The sequence below is a fragment of the Loxodonta africana genome, chromosome 22, assembly GCF_030014295.1.
Source record: "Loxodonta africana isolate mLoxAfr1 chromosome 22, mLoxAfr1.hap2, whole genome shotgun sequence".
Classification (NCBI taxonomy): Eukaryota; Metazoa; Chordata; class Mammalia; order Proboscidea; family Elephantidae; genus Loxodonta; species Loxodonta africana.
The window spans coordinates 60,913,483-60,929,679 of NC_087363.1; the positions used below are offsets into that span (position 1 = coordinate 60,913,483).

The 16,197-nt window shown below is 43.7% G+C and overlaps 1 protein-coding gene across 5 annotated transcripts in view; it reads left to right on the forward strand.

Annotated features, from left to right (window-relative positions):
* The window catches only part of FRMD4B (FERM domain containing 4B), a 386,589-nt gene that overhangs the window by 205,494 nt on the left and 164,898 nt on the right, over nt 1–16,197 (forward strand). The window contains exon 1 of one of the 5 annotated variants that reach the window (XM_023548035.2): nt 6,065–6,094. The exons of the other annotated variants lie outside the window; for them this stretch is intronic. Coding sequence (XP_023403803.1) covers nt 6,080–6,094 — 15 coding nt within the window. The 5' untranslated portion in view covers nt 6,065–6,079. Of the gene's footprint in view, nt 1–6,064; nt 6,095–16,197 lie in introns of those variants that run through there. 5 annotated transcript variants of the gene reach the window in all.

Genomic DNA, 16,197 nt, shown 5'->3' on the forward strand with positions numbered 1-16,197 from the left:
GTATAGATAGATAGATAGAATTAAAAAAAAAAACCAAACCTGTTACCTCTGAGTTGATTCTGACTCATAGCGACCCTACAGGACAGAGAAGAACTGCCCCATAGAGTTTCCAAGGAGCAGCTGGTGGATTCAAACTGCCGACCTTTTGGTTAGCAGTTGAATTCTAATCACTGTGCCACCAGGGCTCCAGATAGAGAGATAGTTGTATAGATGCATCCCTAAATGGCATAGTTTGTACTGGACCACTAACCTAAAGGTTGGCAATTCGAACCCACCCAGCAGTGCCACAGAAGAAAAGCCTGGCAGTTTGCTTCTGTTAAGATTACAGCCAAGGAGGCCCTGTGAACCAGTTCTACTCTGTAACACGTAGGGCACCATGAGTCAGAATCAACTCAATGGCAATGGGTTTGGTTTTGGATTATGGTATAAGGTATTGATGGAGTCCCTGGGTAGTAAGAATGGTTAACTTGCTCAGCTGCTAACCAAACGTTGGAGATTTGAGTCTACTCACAGGTACGTCAGAAGAAAAGTCTGGCATTCTACTTCTAAAAAATCAGCCCATTGAAAACCTTATGGAGCATAGTACCACTCTGACACCCGTGGAATCACCGTGAGTGGGAGTCAACTTGGCAGCCATTGGTATAGATATATAAAAGCAGGCCTGCTTGATGATATTTTATCTATTTAATATCCCTGACCCATTGATGTCTCTCCCAAGCAGAAGTGTTTCCTGCCTTTTGGGGGCCTGTAGAACTATATTTTTCTTAATAGTCCATGCAGCCACACTTTGCATGTGGCAGATTCAGTAATTATTAGTCATCATGGCCAACACTGAATGCCAGGCAGTCTGCTAGGTGCTTTCCACACATCCTCCCTGTGTGTTTCAGCCTCACAATAAAGAAACATATTTAAAGGAGTTAAATGATTTTTCCAAGGTCCTACTGGCCAGTGTCGGGGTCAGGTCTTGCTTCCAGGTTCGTGTGATATCAGAGTCCGTGCCCTTAACTCCAAGCCCTCCTGTCTCCCTGCCTATGGCACGTCCTATTTTACAGATGTGAAAACTTTCCAAAGTTAATAATAGAACTGATTTTAAAGCTCCGGTTTTGAATTAAGTTTCCTTTTCTAGCCAACAGCTAGATCTTATAGGAAAAACAAAAAGGAAAGGAAACTGGACAGAACACCATGAACTTTGCCATGGCCTAAAGCTGCCTTGCAAACATATTACAGGTTTACCAGGCCACAAAGATGGTTTTTACCCGCCCACCAGCTGAGTTGGTGACATTGGCAGAAGTAGAGGGATCTAAGGGGAGTAAGGAAAGAGGAGGAACCTGTATGTGGATATTAATCGGTGGATGTTTGGAAGAGAGTCAATATTCTATCCCCAAAAACGTGGTATAGAGTAACCTATTGCTCTGGAGTCGATTCTGACTCATAGCGACCCTAAAGGACAGAATAGGACTGCCCCATAGGGCTTCCAAGGAGCACCTGGTGGATTCAAACTGCCGACCTTTTGGTTAGCAGCCGTAGCTTTTAACCACTATGCCACCAGGGCTTCAAAAAATGTTCATTCACTGAAAGGCAAAAATAAATAAATAAAGCCAGTAAAATGGACAAACTTTATAATTTGATGGAAATACGATCATATGATCAGAAGAAAGAAAGCAATAATAAACTAGAATAATACCCAGTTACAGAAAAAAAAATCCTGGTTGACCCCAATGCCGTTTTATGTTTATTTTTTCCTCATTTTAGTTGATGATTTACAGTTGCATTGTTTGTGGAGAAAGGCAACACAAATGAATTTCTGTAGGAACTAAGCAGAACTCCAGTTGGCTGTAACTCAGAAAAAAGAAGGCACTGTAGTGGAATAAAACCAAAAGTTCTACAAATATTTCTAATTCTCAGTCAGAATATTTGTGGAAATCTGGGGGCGACAGGTTCGTTTGATTCTTAAGGACCTATATCTTCTTCCCCCCACCTTCAGTCCTTGCTGGCACCACGGGACCCACTTTTCTTGTTTAAACAAATTACTTCTCTTTGGTAAAACTCCTCCTTACTCCAGTTTATTAAACCGTGTAGGACTCCGAAAAGGTGACAGTAGTTAGAATAATAGTTCCCCAGCCAGAAGAAACAGTTACCTCCAGGGCTGTTGGGAAACTCTCCACTTTTTTTGTAAAGTACATTTCTTTTCATTCACTTCATTTTAATAAAAGGCTTCTGGGACTGGCAAGCTGAGAAATCGAGGCAGCCAGGAGAGTGCTGATGGAGCATGGCAGAGCCCTGAAAGCACCTTAGGGGTTGGGAAAGCTGCCTTCTCGTTACAGTTCTCATTTCATGTCATAGAAGCCTTCTCACTGCAAAATGCACAGGATGACACATTCCATACAGGGGTGGCTTATATTTTTGTTTAGTCTTGTTTTGCTTAGTTTTACTTCTCAGTCAACGCTCTTGTAACGGCCAGGAGGTGGCTTGGGGCAGTACAAAGAAGCAGCTCTACGTCAGGAATCTGGCTCTGTCTAGCTGTGGCCACAGAGAAGTCACAACCCTTCTGTGGCCTTAATGGCCTCATCTGTAAAGTGGGAACATACCCTTCTGGCATGTCAAGATTTGTTGTAAAGTCCAAAAGGGGAAATGGAGGCAAAAACACTTTGAACAAAATACTCCAGACAGCAAGGTGATATAATTGCTAAATGGAGTGCTTTACCAATTCTCTAAGCGTCCGCAGTAGCTACTTGCTCGTTTCTCTTCTGCAGGGTTCAGGGGCGGAGAAGAATCTGCTCATCATCTGCCTAGCACCTAAACATGACCTCTGAGAGCATCCACCCAGAAGGGGCCTGTAACAATTGCTATGCAACTTAGACAAAGGTAGTAAAGGGCAAAGCTGGAATATAAACCCAGTCTCCCAACCTATGCTCTTGATGTCACACTCTATAAAAAATAAATAAAGACCAGTTACTCTCAAGTCAGCCCCAAGTCATGGCGACCTCATGTGTGTCAGAGTCGAACTGTGCTCCACAGGCTTTTCAATGGCTGATTTTTCAGAAGTAGTTCACCAAACCTTTCTTCTGAGGTGTCTCTTGGTGGACTTGAACTTCCAAGCTTTCAGTTAGCAGCCAGACACGTTGACTGTTTCCACCACCCAAGGACTCTGCATACTCTATTTGTCTCTTAAGTACACACTATTCTAAAAAAAAAAAAAAAAAGTAACGGTAGCTGCTATTTATGGAATGCTTACAATGCACTAGAAAAAGTTGTGCCTTTTTACAGTAGCTACTCAGAGAGGGTGTGGGCACACTGGTGGTGCAGTGGTAGAATTCTCACCTTCAGTCGGGAGACCCAGTTCAATTCCTGACCGATGCATCTTGTGCGCAGCCACCACGTGTCTGTCATCGGAGGCTTCTGTGTTGCTATGATGCTGAACAGGTTTTGGCAGAGCTTTCAGGTCAAGACAGACTAGGAAGAAAGGCCTGGAGATCTACTTCTGAAAATCAGCCAGTGAAATCCCTATGGATCACAACAGTCCAGTCCGCAACCTATTATGGGAATGGCGCAAAACCTGGCAGGGTTTATTTGTTCCACTGGACATGGGGTTACCATGATTTAGGGGCTGGCTCCATAGCAGCTAACAACAGCCACAAGGCAAGGCCAACCCAAAAGGCACTTTAAATTGGGGAGAATTTAATGACTTCCCAAAGAGTTTGCACAACCCACTGCCCAGGCCACTCTTACCAAAAGCACCACATGATTTTACAAATGACCCAGACCCACTCCACCCCTTGGCAGAAATGCTGCTCCAGGAGAGCAAGTCTAAGACACAGCGCTGAGGCCTCAGGGGAAAATATTTGGTTCCCTGGATACAGTGTCAAGTGCTAGGTAAGTTTTCCTCTCACAAGATGCATCCCTTCCGGTGCAGGCAGAACAGAACTGAGATTTGAATAACACAGGAATAGAAGTAGGGAGGAACTTGCCGACAGAGCATAACGACACAGGCTCCGTTCTGCCTGTAAATGAAAAGACTGGAAGCATCTTTTACAAGTGCTTTCAGGTCATGATGGTCTCCTTTAGCGGGGAAGAGAGTTGCAGTGGTTTGACAGATAGCAGGAGGATCACAGCAACACAGCTGGGTAGAATCTGGCAATGAAGAGGCAGAGACGTCCCTTAATTGCCAAGACCTTTACTGTAGAAACAGGTAGAAGACTCAGAGGAGGGCAGGAGTTGGAAAAAAGGGAAATTCATTCATTTGTTCATTCATCCCGCAAATATTTATGGAGCCCCACGACGGGCTAAAGGAGCCCTGGTAGCACAACAGTTAAGTGCTTGGCTGCTAAACTAAAGTTGGGGCTCGAACCCAGCAAGCGGCTCCATGGAAGAAAGACCTGGCAATCTGCTCCCATAAAGATTATAGCCTGGGAAACCCTCTGGTGCAGCTCTGTCACATGGGGTCACTGTAAGTCAAAATCGACTGGACGGCCTCCAGCAACAACAATGGGCTAGGTACTGTATTAGGGGCTAGAAGGCACCAGCAAACACAACAAATCTCTGCCCTGTGGAAGTTACACTCCAGTGGCAAAAGAAGAGAATGGAAGAACTGCAGTTCTGGGTGAGGAGAACCTCAGCAGTGGACTGGCCCACTGGGGTCACCTTTAATGCCAGGCTCTGCACCAGGCTCTGCACCAGGCATTCATGAGCACAACCACCCTGTTGATAAGTATCATTAGCCCCATTTTAGAGATTTTTAAAAAAAGAGTCTTACAAAGGTTAAGTAAGCTGGGCTTTGAACCCAATTCTGTATGAAGCCAAAACCTCTGTTCTTTAATCCCTATCATGGGGTCCCCTGATAGTCTCAACATCCTGACGTAACTTCAAACCCAGTGCTGTGACCATCACACGTCCCCGAAACCTCCTTCTCCCACCGAACTTCTCCAGTAGTGTGCTGGGAAGTGTTTAACAGTTGGGTCTCTTGGGGTGGGGGCGGGGAGGGGGGAAGCCCCGATTTGTAACATCTGCCGATTTCCGTGGTGTAAATACTCACACCATGGCCAATTTCACGCTGATTTCACCAACTCGATGTCACCAAGTTGGAAAGAGAGAGGCAGTAGCACATAATTAAATAGTCTTGCTACCACATAGGTTCAATACAAAACCAAACCCACTGTCGTCAACTCGATTCCGACTCACAGAGACCCTCTAGGACAGAGTAGAACTGCCCCATCGGGTTTCCAAGGAGTCCCTGGTGGATTCAAACTGCTGACCTTTTGGTTAGCAGCCATAGCTCTTAATGACTACATCACCAGGGTTTCCATAGATTCAATAGGTGTAAATAATCTCAAGGGCAAAGATTATAGTGAAATAATTAGAAAATGGTGAGTTCAGAGCATATAATACCTTTGTTTTAAATATAATTTATTTAATTGTAAATTTATATGCTTTAATTTTTAAGATTGGTTGTGTTTGAAAATGGAGCATCGAGCTCTCCTGAACTGCTGTGAACTGGCTCCAGCACACCACTCTTCTCTCTCGAAGGATTCTTTCTTCTAGTTGTGTTCTCCAATGCTCTTCCAGAAATCGTTTTAGGCTCCTTTTTTCTTGTCTCTGTCTGCTCCCTAACCAGTGGACTTCCAGCTTTGTTTTGTTTTTTTTCAATCTTGACTCCTGTGATAACCTCAAAATGAGTCTGAATCTCATTTGAAAACACAGCCTGCATTGGGCAACAAAGGAATTTCAAAGGATTCTTGGATTTTAGGATTAAGTATTTTTCTGTATTTTCCCAAATGAGTGTGACTTTTCTCTTTTCACAATTTGGTAATACTTTTCTAAATCTCCTACCCAATTTGACATTTCAACCAACCAGTTGGAGTCTCTGGGTGGTGCAGCTAATGCGCTCAGCTGCTAACCAAAAGGTTGAAGGTTCGAATGCGTCCAGAGGTACCTTGGAAGAAAAGCTTGGTGATCTACTTCCAAAAATTCAGCCATCAAGAGCCCTAAGGAGCACAGCCTACTCTGACACGCATCGCGTCGCCATGAGCCAGAATCGATGGCAACTGGAGAAATTTTAACAGGGTTGATAAAATCTTGAAACATGAAAGCTCTGACAGTGAGTATGTAAAGTTGATTCAGGTAGTCTAGTAAATTTTTGTTACTTGTTAGGCTTCCAGGATCACGTATTTGATTTGTGTGTTCTGTATGTGGCTTATATTCAGCCCGGAATTTCCAGATGTAGCATACAGTGAATAACCAGTACCTAGAATATCTGCAAATGACAAGAACGACAGTTTATTTTTAAAATTCCTTCGCCCTAGCTGTGCTTGCCTTTACTTTCAAGTTTTTGAAAGACGCAGTACTTTTGCTCTTTCCTACAGACTGTTTTTCATGAGAAAAGAGAAAGCTGACAGTTGGCAAAGCAAAAAGTTTCCTAACCACAGGGTGTCTGCAACTTGCATAATCAACCGAAGCCAAAATTTCCACTTTCTGCACAGCGAACGGAGAACTTCATTTTTGTTTAATCTGAGCTGGGAAACAACAACTAAAACCCCCGCCACCAGGGAGCTGAACTCTCAGCTTTTTTTATTTTTTATTGTGCTTTAAGTGAAAGTTTACAAATCAAGTCAGTCTCTCATACAAAAATTTGTATACACCTTTCTATACACTCCTAGTCGCTCTCCCCGTAATGAGACAACACATTCCTTCTCTCTACCCTGTGTTTCTGTGTCCATTCAGCCAGCAACTGTCCCCTTCAGCCTTCACAACTCCCCTCCAGACAAGAGCTGCCCAGATAGTCTCATGTGCCTATTTGATCCAAGAAGCCCACTCCTCACCAATATCATTTTCCATCTTATAGTCCAGTCCAATCCCTGTCTGAAGAGTTGGCTTTGAGAATGGTTCCTGTCCTGGACTAACAGAAGGTCTGGGGACCATGACCTCTGAGGTCCCTCTGGTCTCAGTCAGACCATTAAGTCTGGGCTTTTTACTAGAATTGGGGCTTTGCTTCCCACTGCTCTCCTGTTCCTTCAGGGATTCTCTGTTGTGCTCCCTGTCATGACAGTCATCGGTTGTAGCTGAACACCATCTAGTTTTTCTGGTCTCAGGCTGATGTAGTCTTTGATTTATGTGGCCCATTCTGACTCTTGGGCTCATAATTTCCTTGTGTCTTTGGTGTTCTTCATTCTCCTTTGCTCCAGGTGGGTTGAGGCCAATTGTTGCATCTTAGATGGCCGCTTGCTAGCGTTTAAGACCCCAAATGCCGCATGCCAAAATGGGATGCAGAATGTTTTCAGAATGGTTTTTATTATGCCAGTTGACCTAGATGTCCCCTGAAACCATAGTCCCCAAATCCCGCCCCTGCTACTCTGTCCTTCAAAGCGTTCGGTTTATTCAGGAAACTTCTTTGCTTTTGGTTTAGTCCAGTTGTGCTGACCTCTCCTGTATTGTGTATTATCCATCCCTTCACCTAAATTAGTTCTTGTCTGCTATTTAATTAGTGAATCCCTCTCTCCTCCCTCCCTCCCTCCCCACCCTCGTAACCATCAAAGAATACTTTCTTCTCTGTTTAAACTATTTCTCGAGTTCTTAAAATAGTGGTCTCAGACAATATTTGTCCTTTTGCAACTAATTTCACTCAGCATAATGCCTTCCAGGTTCCTCCATGTTATGAAATGTTTCACAGATTCATCGTTGTTCTTTATCGATGCGTAGTATTCCATTGTGTGAACATACCACAATTTATTTATCCATTCATCCGTTGATGGGCACCTTGGTTGCTTCTATGTCTTTGCTCTTGTAAACAGTGCTGCAGTGAACATGGGTGTGCATATATCTGTTCACATAAAGGCTCTTACTTCTCTAGGATATATTCCAAGGAGTGGGATTGCTAGATCGTACGGTAGTTCTATTTCTAGCTTTTTAAGGAAGCACCCAATCGATTTCCAAAGTGGTTTACCATTTTACATTCCCACTCTCAGCTTTTCTTGCTTGCACTTTGCGACTTTTCCTGTTTACAGTGTCTGGGTCCTCCCGGGTTTTTTTCCGTTCTTGACTCATTGATGCTGTGACCATGACGTCTAAAAATACAGCCTAACAACTGGTGTTAAGTAAAGAGGATGTTTCCTTCTTGAGAGGAGCAGCAGATATATCCTCCAAGGTTTTCTGAAAATAAACATTTGACGGTCCCTCATCAGTGCCTAACATGAGTTTCTAATCAGAAGAGCTAAGTACAGTCAGAGAATTTATAGAGAGAACCCTGCATCTCACTGTCACTTCCTCTTCAGAATATGCAGCTTCTTCCATGAAGTTACGTCCCCTGTTTTCCCCCTTCATGGAGCTTGGTCAGCCACCTGATAAGCTTGGCTCAGCCACTTCTTAGCTGTGGGACCTTGAGTAAGTTATTCCCAATTTCTTGGAGTCTTAGATTCCTCGGCGTAAAACGGAGGATAAAAATACCCACTTCACAAGGCTATTGTAAAAATTCAGTGGATAAGATGTATGTGAATGTTCATGTGACCCCCTGCCTGTCAGTTTGTTGTACTGTGGTGACTTGCACATTGCTGTGATGCTGGGAGCTATGCTACCAGTATTTCAAATACCAGCAGGGTTTCAGCAAAGCTTCTAGACTAAGACAGACTAGGAAGAAAAGCCTGGAGATCTACTTCCAAAAATTGGCCAATGAAAACGCTGTGGATCACAATAGAATATTGTCTGATGTAGTGCTGGAAGATGAGCCCCCTGGGTCGGGAGGCACTCAGAATACACAGTGGCCACGACAGTGGATTCAAGCACACCAGTGATCACGAAGATGGTGCGGGACTGGACAACGTTTTCTGCTGTTGTACACGGAATCGTCATGAGTCGGAGTCAGCTCATCAGCAACTAAGAGCAATAACAAACGTGCCTGACGTAGACAAACCAGACCAAACCCACCGCCATCGAGTCGATTCCGACTCATCACGACCCTATAGGAGAGAATAGAGCTGCCCTCATAGGGCTTCCAAAGAACAGCTGATGGACTCGAACCACCAGCCTTTTGGTTAACAGCCAAACGCTTAACCACTGTGCCACGAAGGCTCCAACACAGACAAAGCAGTCAGTAAATACTCATTTCCATTTCGTGTTGGGGAGTGAATAGGTAGCCTGGCCCGGGACACAACCAGGTCATAATCAACTAAGGAGCAAGAATTGCATTCTGTATTCCCCAGCTTTGTGCCTGTTGGCAGCTAAAAATGGTTTCGAGTTAGTCTGTTGATGATCACTGAACAATCAGAATAGAATTCAGCCTCACCTACTGGGTCGTCGGCTCTCTCCAAAGTTAAAAGGTAGGTTGATTTTCAGTTTAGATATAGCAGCTTGGCCTCTTAATAATCCAGAAAAATTTCTTTTCCTTGGGAAAAATAACCATCTAACCAATTTAAAATAACTATATTAGCTTGTTTTATTAACAAAATAACTACCGTATTTTTATGCAAATAACGCACACCTTCTGTGTTTGTCTGCCGATCACCCCTCCCCACTCCCACTAGGTATTTTTGTAGGCGCCACTATGCCAGGTTTTTTTTTTTTTACATGTTGCTATGAAAACAAATTGGCATAGCATGCTTGCAGTGGTGCCTCGTGGGGGGAGGGCGAGACTGGCAAACTCACGTAAAAGATGCATGTTATTTGCATAAAAATACAGTAATTATATTGATATAAGATATAACAACATACACTAACACGTAAGCACTCAATGGTTTACAAAGCATTTCCAACTGATAATAGTACTCACTGCGCTGGGGTGAGGAGTAAAGCTGATAATGTTAGCATAGACCCTAACACCTAGGGTGTATTATTGGTGATGCTGGGGGCATCTGTTGCTAAGTGGTAGAATTCTCACTTTCCACGTAGGAGACCTAGGTTCGATTCCCAGCGAATGCCCCTCATGCACAGCCACCACCCGTCTGTCAGTGGAGGCTTGCATGTTACCATGATGCTGAACAGTTTTCAGAGGAGCTCCCAGACTTCAATAGACTAGGAAGAAAGGCCTGGCACTCTACTTCTGAAAATCAACCAGTTCATCCTACAAATCAGAACAGTCCGATCCACAATAGATCAAAGTATGAACAGCATTTCTGTCCAACGTGCATGAGTCAGGGGCTGACGCAACCACGCAGCTAAAAGCAACAACGTTACAGGTGGTATCATTATCATCTGAACTTTTAAAATAGATTTGAAGCTCAACCACATTAAAACAAGGGACAGCTAAAGCTAAATGAGATTGATTATTTCCATTCCCATTTCCCAGGGGTGGAAGCTGAGACTGAGAGAGATACCATGATTTTCAGACCATACTCTTAGTTGAGTGGCAGAGCCAGGACACATACCCAAACTTCCTGACTCTCTCATTTATTCCAGGCTGGTATTTCCTGACAGCCTTCAGCTCCAGGCGTAATACGTTGTCTTGTTTCTTTCTTCGGAACTTGGCTTTTCTTTCCCCTAGTCTTAGGAGTACCAGGCTGTAATCTGATAAGAGATTCTCTTTTATGAGAATGCCCTCTGCATGTCTGCCTAAAGCTGGCTGGAATCGCTTGCCAGGTTGACGCTGCAGCTACTAGCCCCTGGCCGTCACTGGCCAGCCTTCCTTGTTTCCTTTGCCTGGTATCTCTGCCAGCAGAAAGTAGCCTGTGGTTGGATGCTAATGTCCAGGAAATAGGCTTAGCTCTCCAGTGTCTACTCGGTGCCACTTGTCCAAAGCAATGGTCCAGTGTAAGCTCTCTCCATTAATTTCCTCATTTCTTATGCTTCCTGGACAAGAAGTGAGTTTTGCACATGCTCAGAACTCAACCTCATTACCAGTTTATCTTCTTCAGAGTCTTTATTGTTATCTGAAAATATCTTATTTGTTTAATTGTTAACAGTTTCTCTTCTGATTCCTTACTTTTAGAAGCTGTGTTGTTGCTGGGGGCCATCAAGTCAATTCTGACTCGTAGCAACCCCGTGTGACAGAATAGAACTGCCCCACAGGGTTTTCTAGGCCGTAATCTTTATAGGAGCAGATCGCCAGGCTTTTACTCTCAAGGAGTTGCTGGGTAGATTTGAACTGCCAACCTTTCCGTTAGCAGCCGATTGCTTAACTGTTGTTCCACCAAGGCATCTTTCCCTCTAGAAAGAGTGATTCTCAACAACCTGGGGGTATTCTGCTCTTCAGGGGACATTTGGCCATGCCTGGAGACATATTTGTTTGTCACAACAAGGGGGCGTGTGTTACTGGTATCTAGTGGGTAGAGAGGTCAAGGATACTGCTAAACATCCTACAATGCGTACGACAGACCCCACAGCAAAGAATTACTCAGTCTCAAGTGTCGATAGCGTCATTTTGCAAAACCCTGCTCTAGAACAATCTCCAGGAGATGGCAACCTTGTCAACCTCATGTGATGATATATATTAGTATCTAGAACAGTGCTTACACTTCAGAAATTCTCAATAAATATTAGTTGAGTGAGCGAATGAACGCACGATCCGGAGCTTTTTTATATTGAATTAATTGCATTGTGTGCTAGGCTACATCTTTATAAGGCCAGAGTAATGTAGAGTGTTAAAGTGTCAAAAAGCAAAGATGTCACCTTGAAGACTAAGGTGCACCTGACCCAAGCATGGTGTTTTCAATCACCTCATGTGCAAGCGAAAGCTGGACAATGAATAAGGAAGACCAAAGAAGAATTGATAACTTGGAATTGTGATAACTCAAAGTTGTGGTGTTGGCAAAGAATATTGAATATACCATGGACTGCCAAAAAAACGAACAAATCCGTCTTGGAAGAAATACAACCGGAATGCTCCTTAGAAGTGAGAATGGCAAGACTGCATCTCACATACTTTGGACATGTTATCAGGAGGGACCAGTCCCTGGAGAAGGACATCATGCTTGGTAAAGTAGAGGGTCAGTGAAAAAGAGGAAGACCCTCAATGAGACGGATTGACATAGTGGTTGCAGAAATGGGCTTAAGCATAACAACAATTCTGAGGATAGCACAGGACTGGGCGGTATTTCAATCTGCAGTACGTAGGGTCACTATGAGTTGGAATGAATTTGACGGCACCTGGTAACAACAACAACAATATAGAGTCAGGCCCAGGAAGTCACATAACTGATAAATACTATCCTGCATGCAGAATGGTCACTAAGCATTGACAGAACCAGTGACCCAACAGCTGGGATGGATTCCATCCTGACCGCTCAATGAAAATCAATAGCAAACACACAGGCATCGTTTTTAGCAGCTGCCTATATTCCTTCATTGAGAAGCCAGGAGATAGCCAAGGAATGGCAATTGCAAAAACTTTGCTACTGTTCTGGTCTTGCCTCCAGATAGTGGCCTGAACCAACAACTCTCATTTAACGAATCTAGATGAGACTTTTCCAGAACAGTGTTCCTCTTTGCAACCAAGATGATATGTCAAATGCCTAAACTACATGTGCCTTACTGTGTAAGATATATGAGATGGGAAATACCTTATAATAGAAGTAATGTAGTCTAGCAGCTGAGAACGTGGACTCTAGAGTCAAAATGGCTGGCTCCACATCCTGCTCTGCCTCTTCTTAGCTACATGACCTTGTTCTGTGGGGCCAGTCATTCACCTTCTCCGAGCCTCATTTTTCTCATCCATAAAATGGAGCTAGTAATGGAATTGACCTCAGAGGGGTGTTCTGAAAATTAGTTTAAATGACCCATGTAAATGAAAGAATAATGCCCCATACCCAGTCAGCAGCCCTTACGTATTGTTAACATTTTTCCTAAGACAGATGACTTGGTTGAGCAGAGTCCTAGTTTTCCGTCTTTGGTAACTGAATTCTCGCTCTTCTTTATCACTTCCTCTGCCCATTTTCCTTTCATCCTTGGGTATTTATAGGCTACCTGCATTCCCTCCTCTCTTGCTCTCTTTTTCCTTCTATGCTGCCAGTGACCTGCAGGGGGTGCACAAGAGTCCTGCTTTGGCACAACTAGTGGAACCTGAGACTCGACTCCTCTTTATAGCCATACGACTTCAGGCAAGTTACTTCACTCATCCGCACTTCAGTTTGGTCCTCTTTAAAATCTCAATAATAACTCTAGGAGTTGTTATCACTGTGAACAAAGACACTGCACATCAGAAGTGCTTCACACTCACATGACATGTAGTAAGAACTTAATAGAAGCTAGGAGTATAGTTTATTGATACTTACAAAGGAAGCTCCCAATGACTGTGTGTTGGGAGGGTGGGCAACGTCTTGAAAGAACTTGGAGGAAAATCACAGCTGACTCCCTTTGGAGACATCTGTGTCAGTCTAAGCCTTTCTCTGAACAGGAGTGTCAATAGCTCATATTCAGTCAACACCCCGAGATGATATAAAGGGGCCCTGTTCAGCTGGAGTTGACATCATTTGGGTGAAACATAAAACTTCATCCACTCAATGAGTCCCAGAGTGAGAACGTCCTAGATACGTCCCTTCTACCACTCTCCAGTTCCTCCAGAATATCCCATCTGATGAGGAGTTTAATAGCACACCTTGTTCTCTAGGTGGAAACCTTGTTTTTGTGTGTAAGTCAGCCAAGGCATAGCCTTGGGAGATGTTTGGGATATCTTCACTTGGGATTGTGCTCTGTAATTTTTTTTTTCTTAAAAGTTTTTTTAATTGTTATTTTATTGTGCTTTAGGTAAAAGCTTACAGCGCAAATTTGTCATTCAAAAATTTATACACGAATTATTTTATGACATTGGTTGTAATCCCCACAATAGGTCAGCTCTCTCCCCCCTTTCCTTTCCACCCTGGGTCCTCCATGTCCCTTCATCCAGTTTTCCTGTCCCTTCCTGCTTTCTTGTCTTTGTATTTGGGCAGATGTTGCCCACTTGGTCTTGTATACTTGATTGAACTAAGTAGCACATTCCTCACGTATGTTATTGTTTATTTTATAGGCCTGTCTGATCTTTGGCTAAAAGGTGGGCTTCGGGAGTGGTTCAGTTCTGAGTTAGCAGGATGTCTGGGGGTCATAGTCTCAGGGGTTCCTCCAGTTTCTGTCAAACCAGCAAGTCTGATCTTTTTTTGTGAATTTGAGTTTTGTCCTACATTTTTCTCCCATCCTGTCTGGGACCCTCTATTGTGATCCATGTAGAGTGGTTGGTGGTGGTAGCAGGGAACCGTTTAGTTCTCCTGGGCTCAGGCTGGTGGAGGCTGTGGATCACGTGGCCCTTTAGTCCTTTGTGCTAATGTTTTCCTTGTGTCTTTGGCTTTCTTCATTCTCCTTTGCTCCAAACGGGGTGGGACCAATAGATGTATCTTAGACGGTCGCTCACAATCTTTTAAGAGCCCAGAGGCTACTCACCAAAGCAGGATGTAAAACATTATCTTTATGAACTATTTTATGCCATTTAACCTAGATGTCTCCCGAGGCCATGGTCCCCAGCCCTCAGCCTCAGCAACTCAGTCCCTCAGCGTGTTTGGTTGTGTTCAGGAAGCTTCTGTGACTTTGCCTTTGTCAAGTTGTGCTGACTTCCCCTATATTGTGTGTTGTCTTTCCATTCACCAAAGTTAACACTTGCCTAATACCTTTTTTTTTTCCTAATACCTAGTGAGTGATTTCCCCTCCCCATCCCTTCCCTCCCTCATCACCATCAGAGTTCTTTTTTTTTTTTTCTGTGTGTGAACCTTTTCTAGGAGCCATAGTGGCATAGTGGTTAAGAACTTGGCTGTTAACCAAAAGGTGGGCAGTTCAAATCCCCCAGCCGTCCCTTGGAAACCCTATGGGGCAGTTATACTCTGTCTTATAGGGTCACTGTGAGTCAGAATTGACTGGATGGCAACAGGTTTGGTTTTGTTAAACCTTTTCTTGAGTTTTTATAATAGTGGTCTCATTCAATATTTGTCTTTTTGTGATTGACTTATCTTACTCAGCAAAATGCCCTCCAGATTCATCCATGTTGTAAGATGTTTCATGGATTCATCCTTATTATTTATCCCTGCATAGAATTCCATTGTGTGTATGTATCATAATTTGTTTATCCATTCGTCTGTTGATAGGCACTTATGTTATTTCCATCTTTTTGCTATTGTGAGTAATGCCGCGATGAACATGGGCGTGCATATGTCTATTCATGTGATGACTTTCATTTCTCTAGAATATATTCCTAGGAGTGGGATTGCTGGCTCATGTGCTCTGTAAATTTAAATCATTTGTGAATGTATTTCAGTGTCAACTGAGTCTAGATTCCACTTTTAGGACATTCCTTTACTCAGTAGATATTTATTTACCAGGTTCTGAGGTGTTCTGAGCCTTGGAGGTACAATGGTGAACAACACAATCAAGGTCCCTTCTCCCGTGGAACTTACACTCTAATGGTAAAAAGTAGAGAAGGATAAACAAGCAAAGAAGAAATGTTAGCTGTAAAGACAATAAGAAGCATAGTATGGCAGAGAGCGCCCAGGCTCTACTTTAGGTTGAGGGCAGGGACAACCTCCCTAAGTCGGTGACATTTGATTTAAGATCTGAGAAATAATTAAATCATATAGTGATTAGCCACTCTGGGAGTGGATTCAGTTCTGAGTTAGCAGGGCATCTGCGGACCATAGTCTCAGGGGTTCCTCCAGTCTCTGTCAAATCAGAAAGCCTGGTCTTCTTTTGTGAATTTGAATTTTGTTCTACATTTTTATTCCACTCTCTCTGGGACCTTCTATTGTGATCCCTGTCAGAGCGGTCAGTGGCAGTAGCCAGGCACCATCTAGTTCAGACAGGGAACAACCTATGCAAAGGCCTGGTATGTGGGGAGAGGCCAGGGTGGCTGGAAGGTCAAGGGCAAGGCAGATAGGTTGGAGGTAAAATTAGAGAGGGTGGTGGGCCAGGTCCTGTAGGCCTTATATGGAAGGCAAGGACTAAAATTCTCCATGAAGTTGGTTGGGAAGCCATTGGATAATTTTAAGTAGGAATGTGAAGGGATTTGATCTGTATTTGGAAGCCATTGCTCACGTGGCCATGCAGAGAGGGACCATCATGGAGCTTGAGTAGAAAAACGCAGCCTACTTAGATGGCCGGCTTTACACACATCCAGGAAGGGACAGTGGCAGATTAGACTCTGGATGGGTCACCACACAGAAAACTCCGAGAAGTCATTTTTATGTGGCAGGCCCTCCGATTCTAAGCTTTCGGGAAAGGTCAAAAGGGAACAAGAGAGGGAGAAGAAAAGAAACTTGCTGTTTC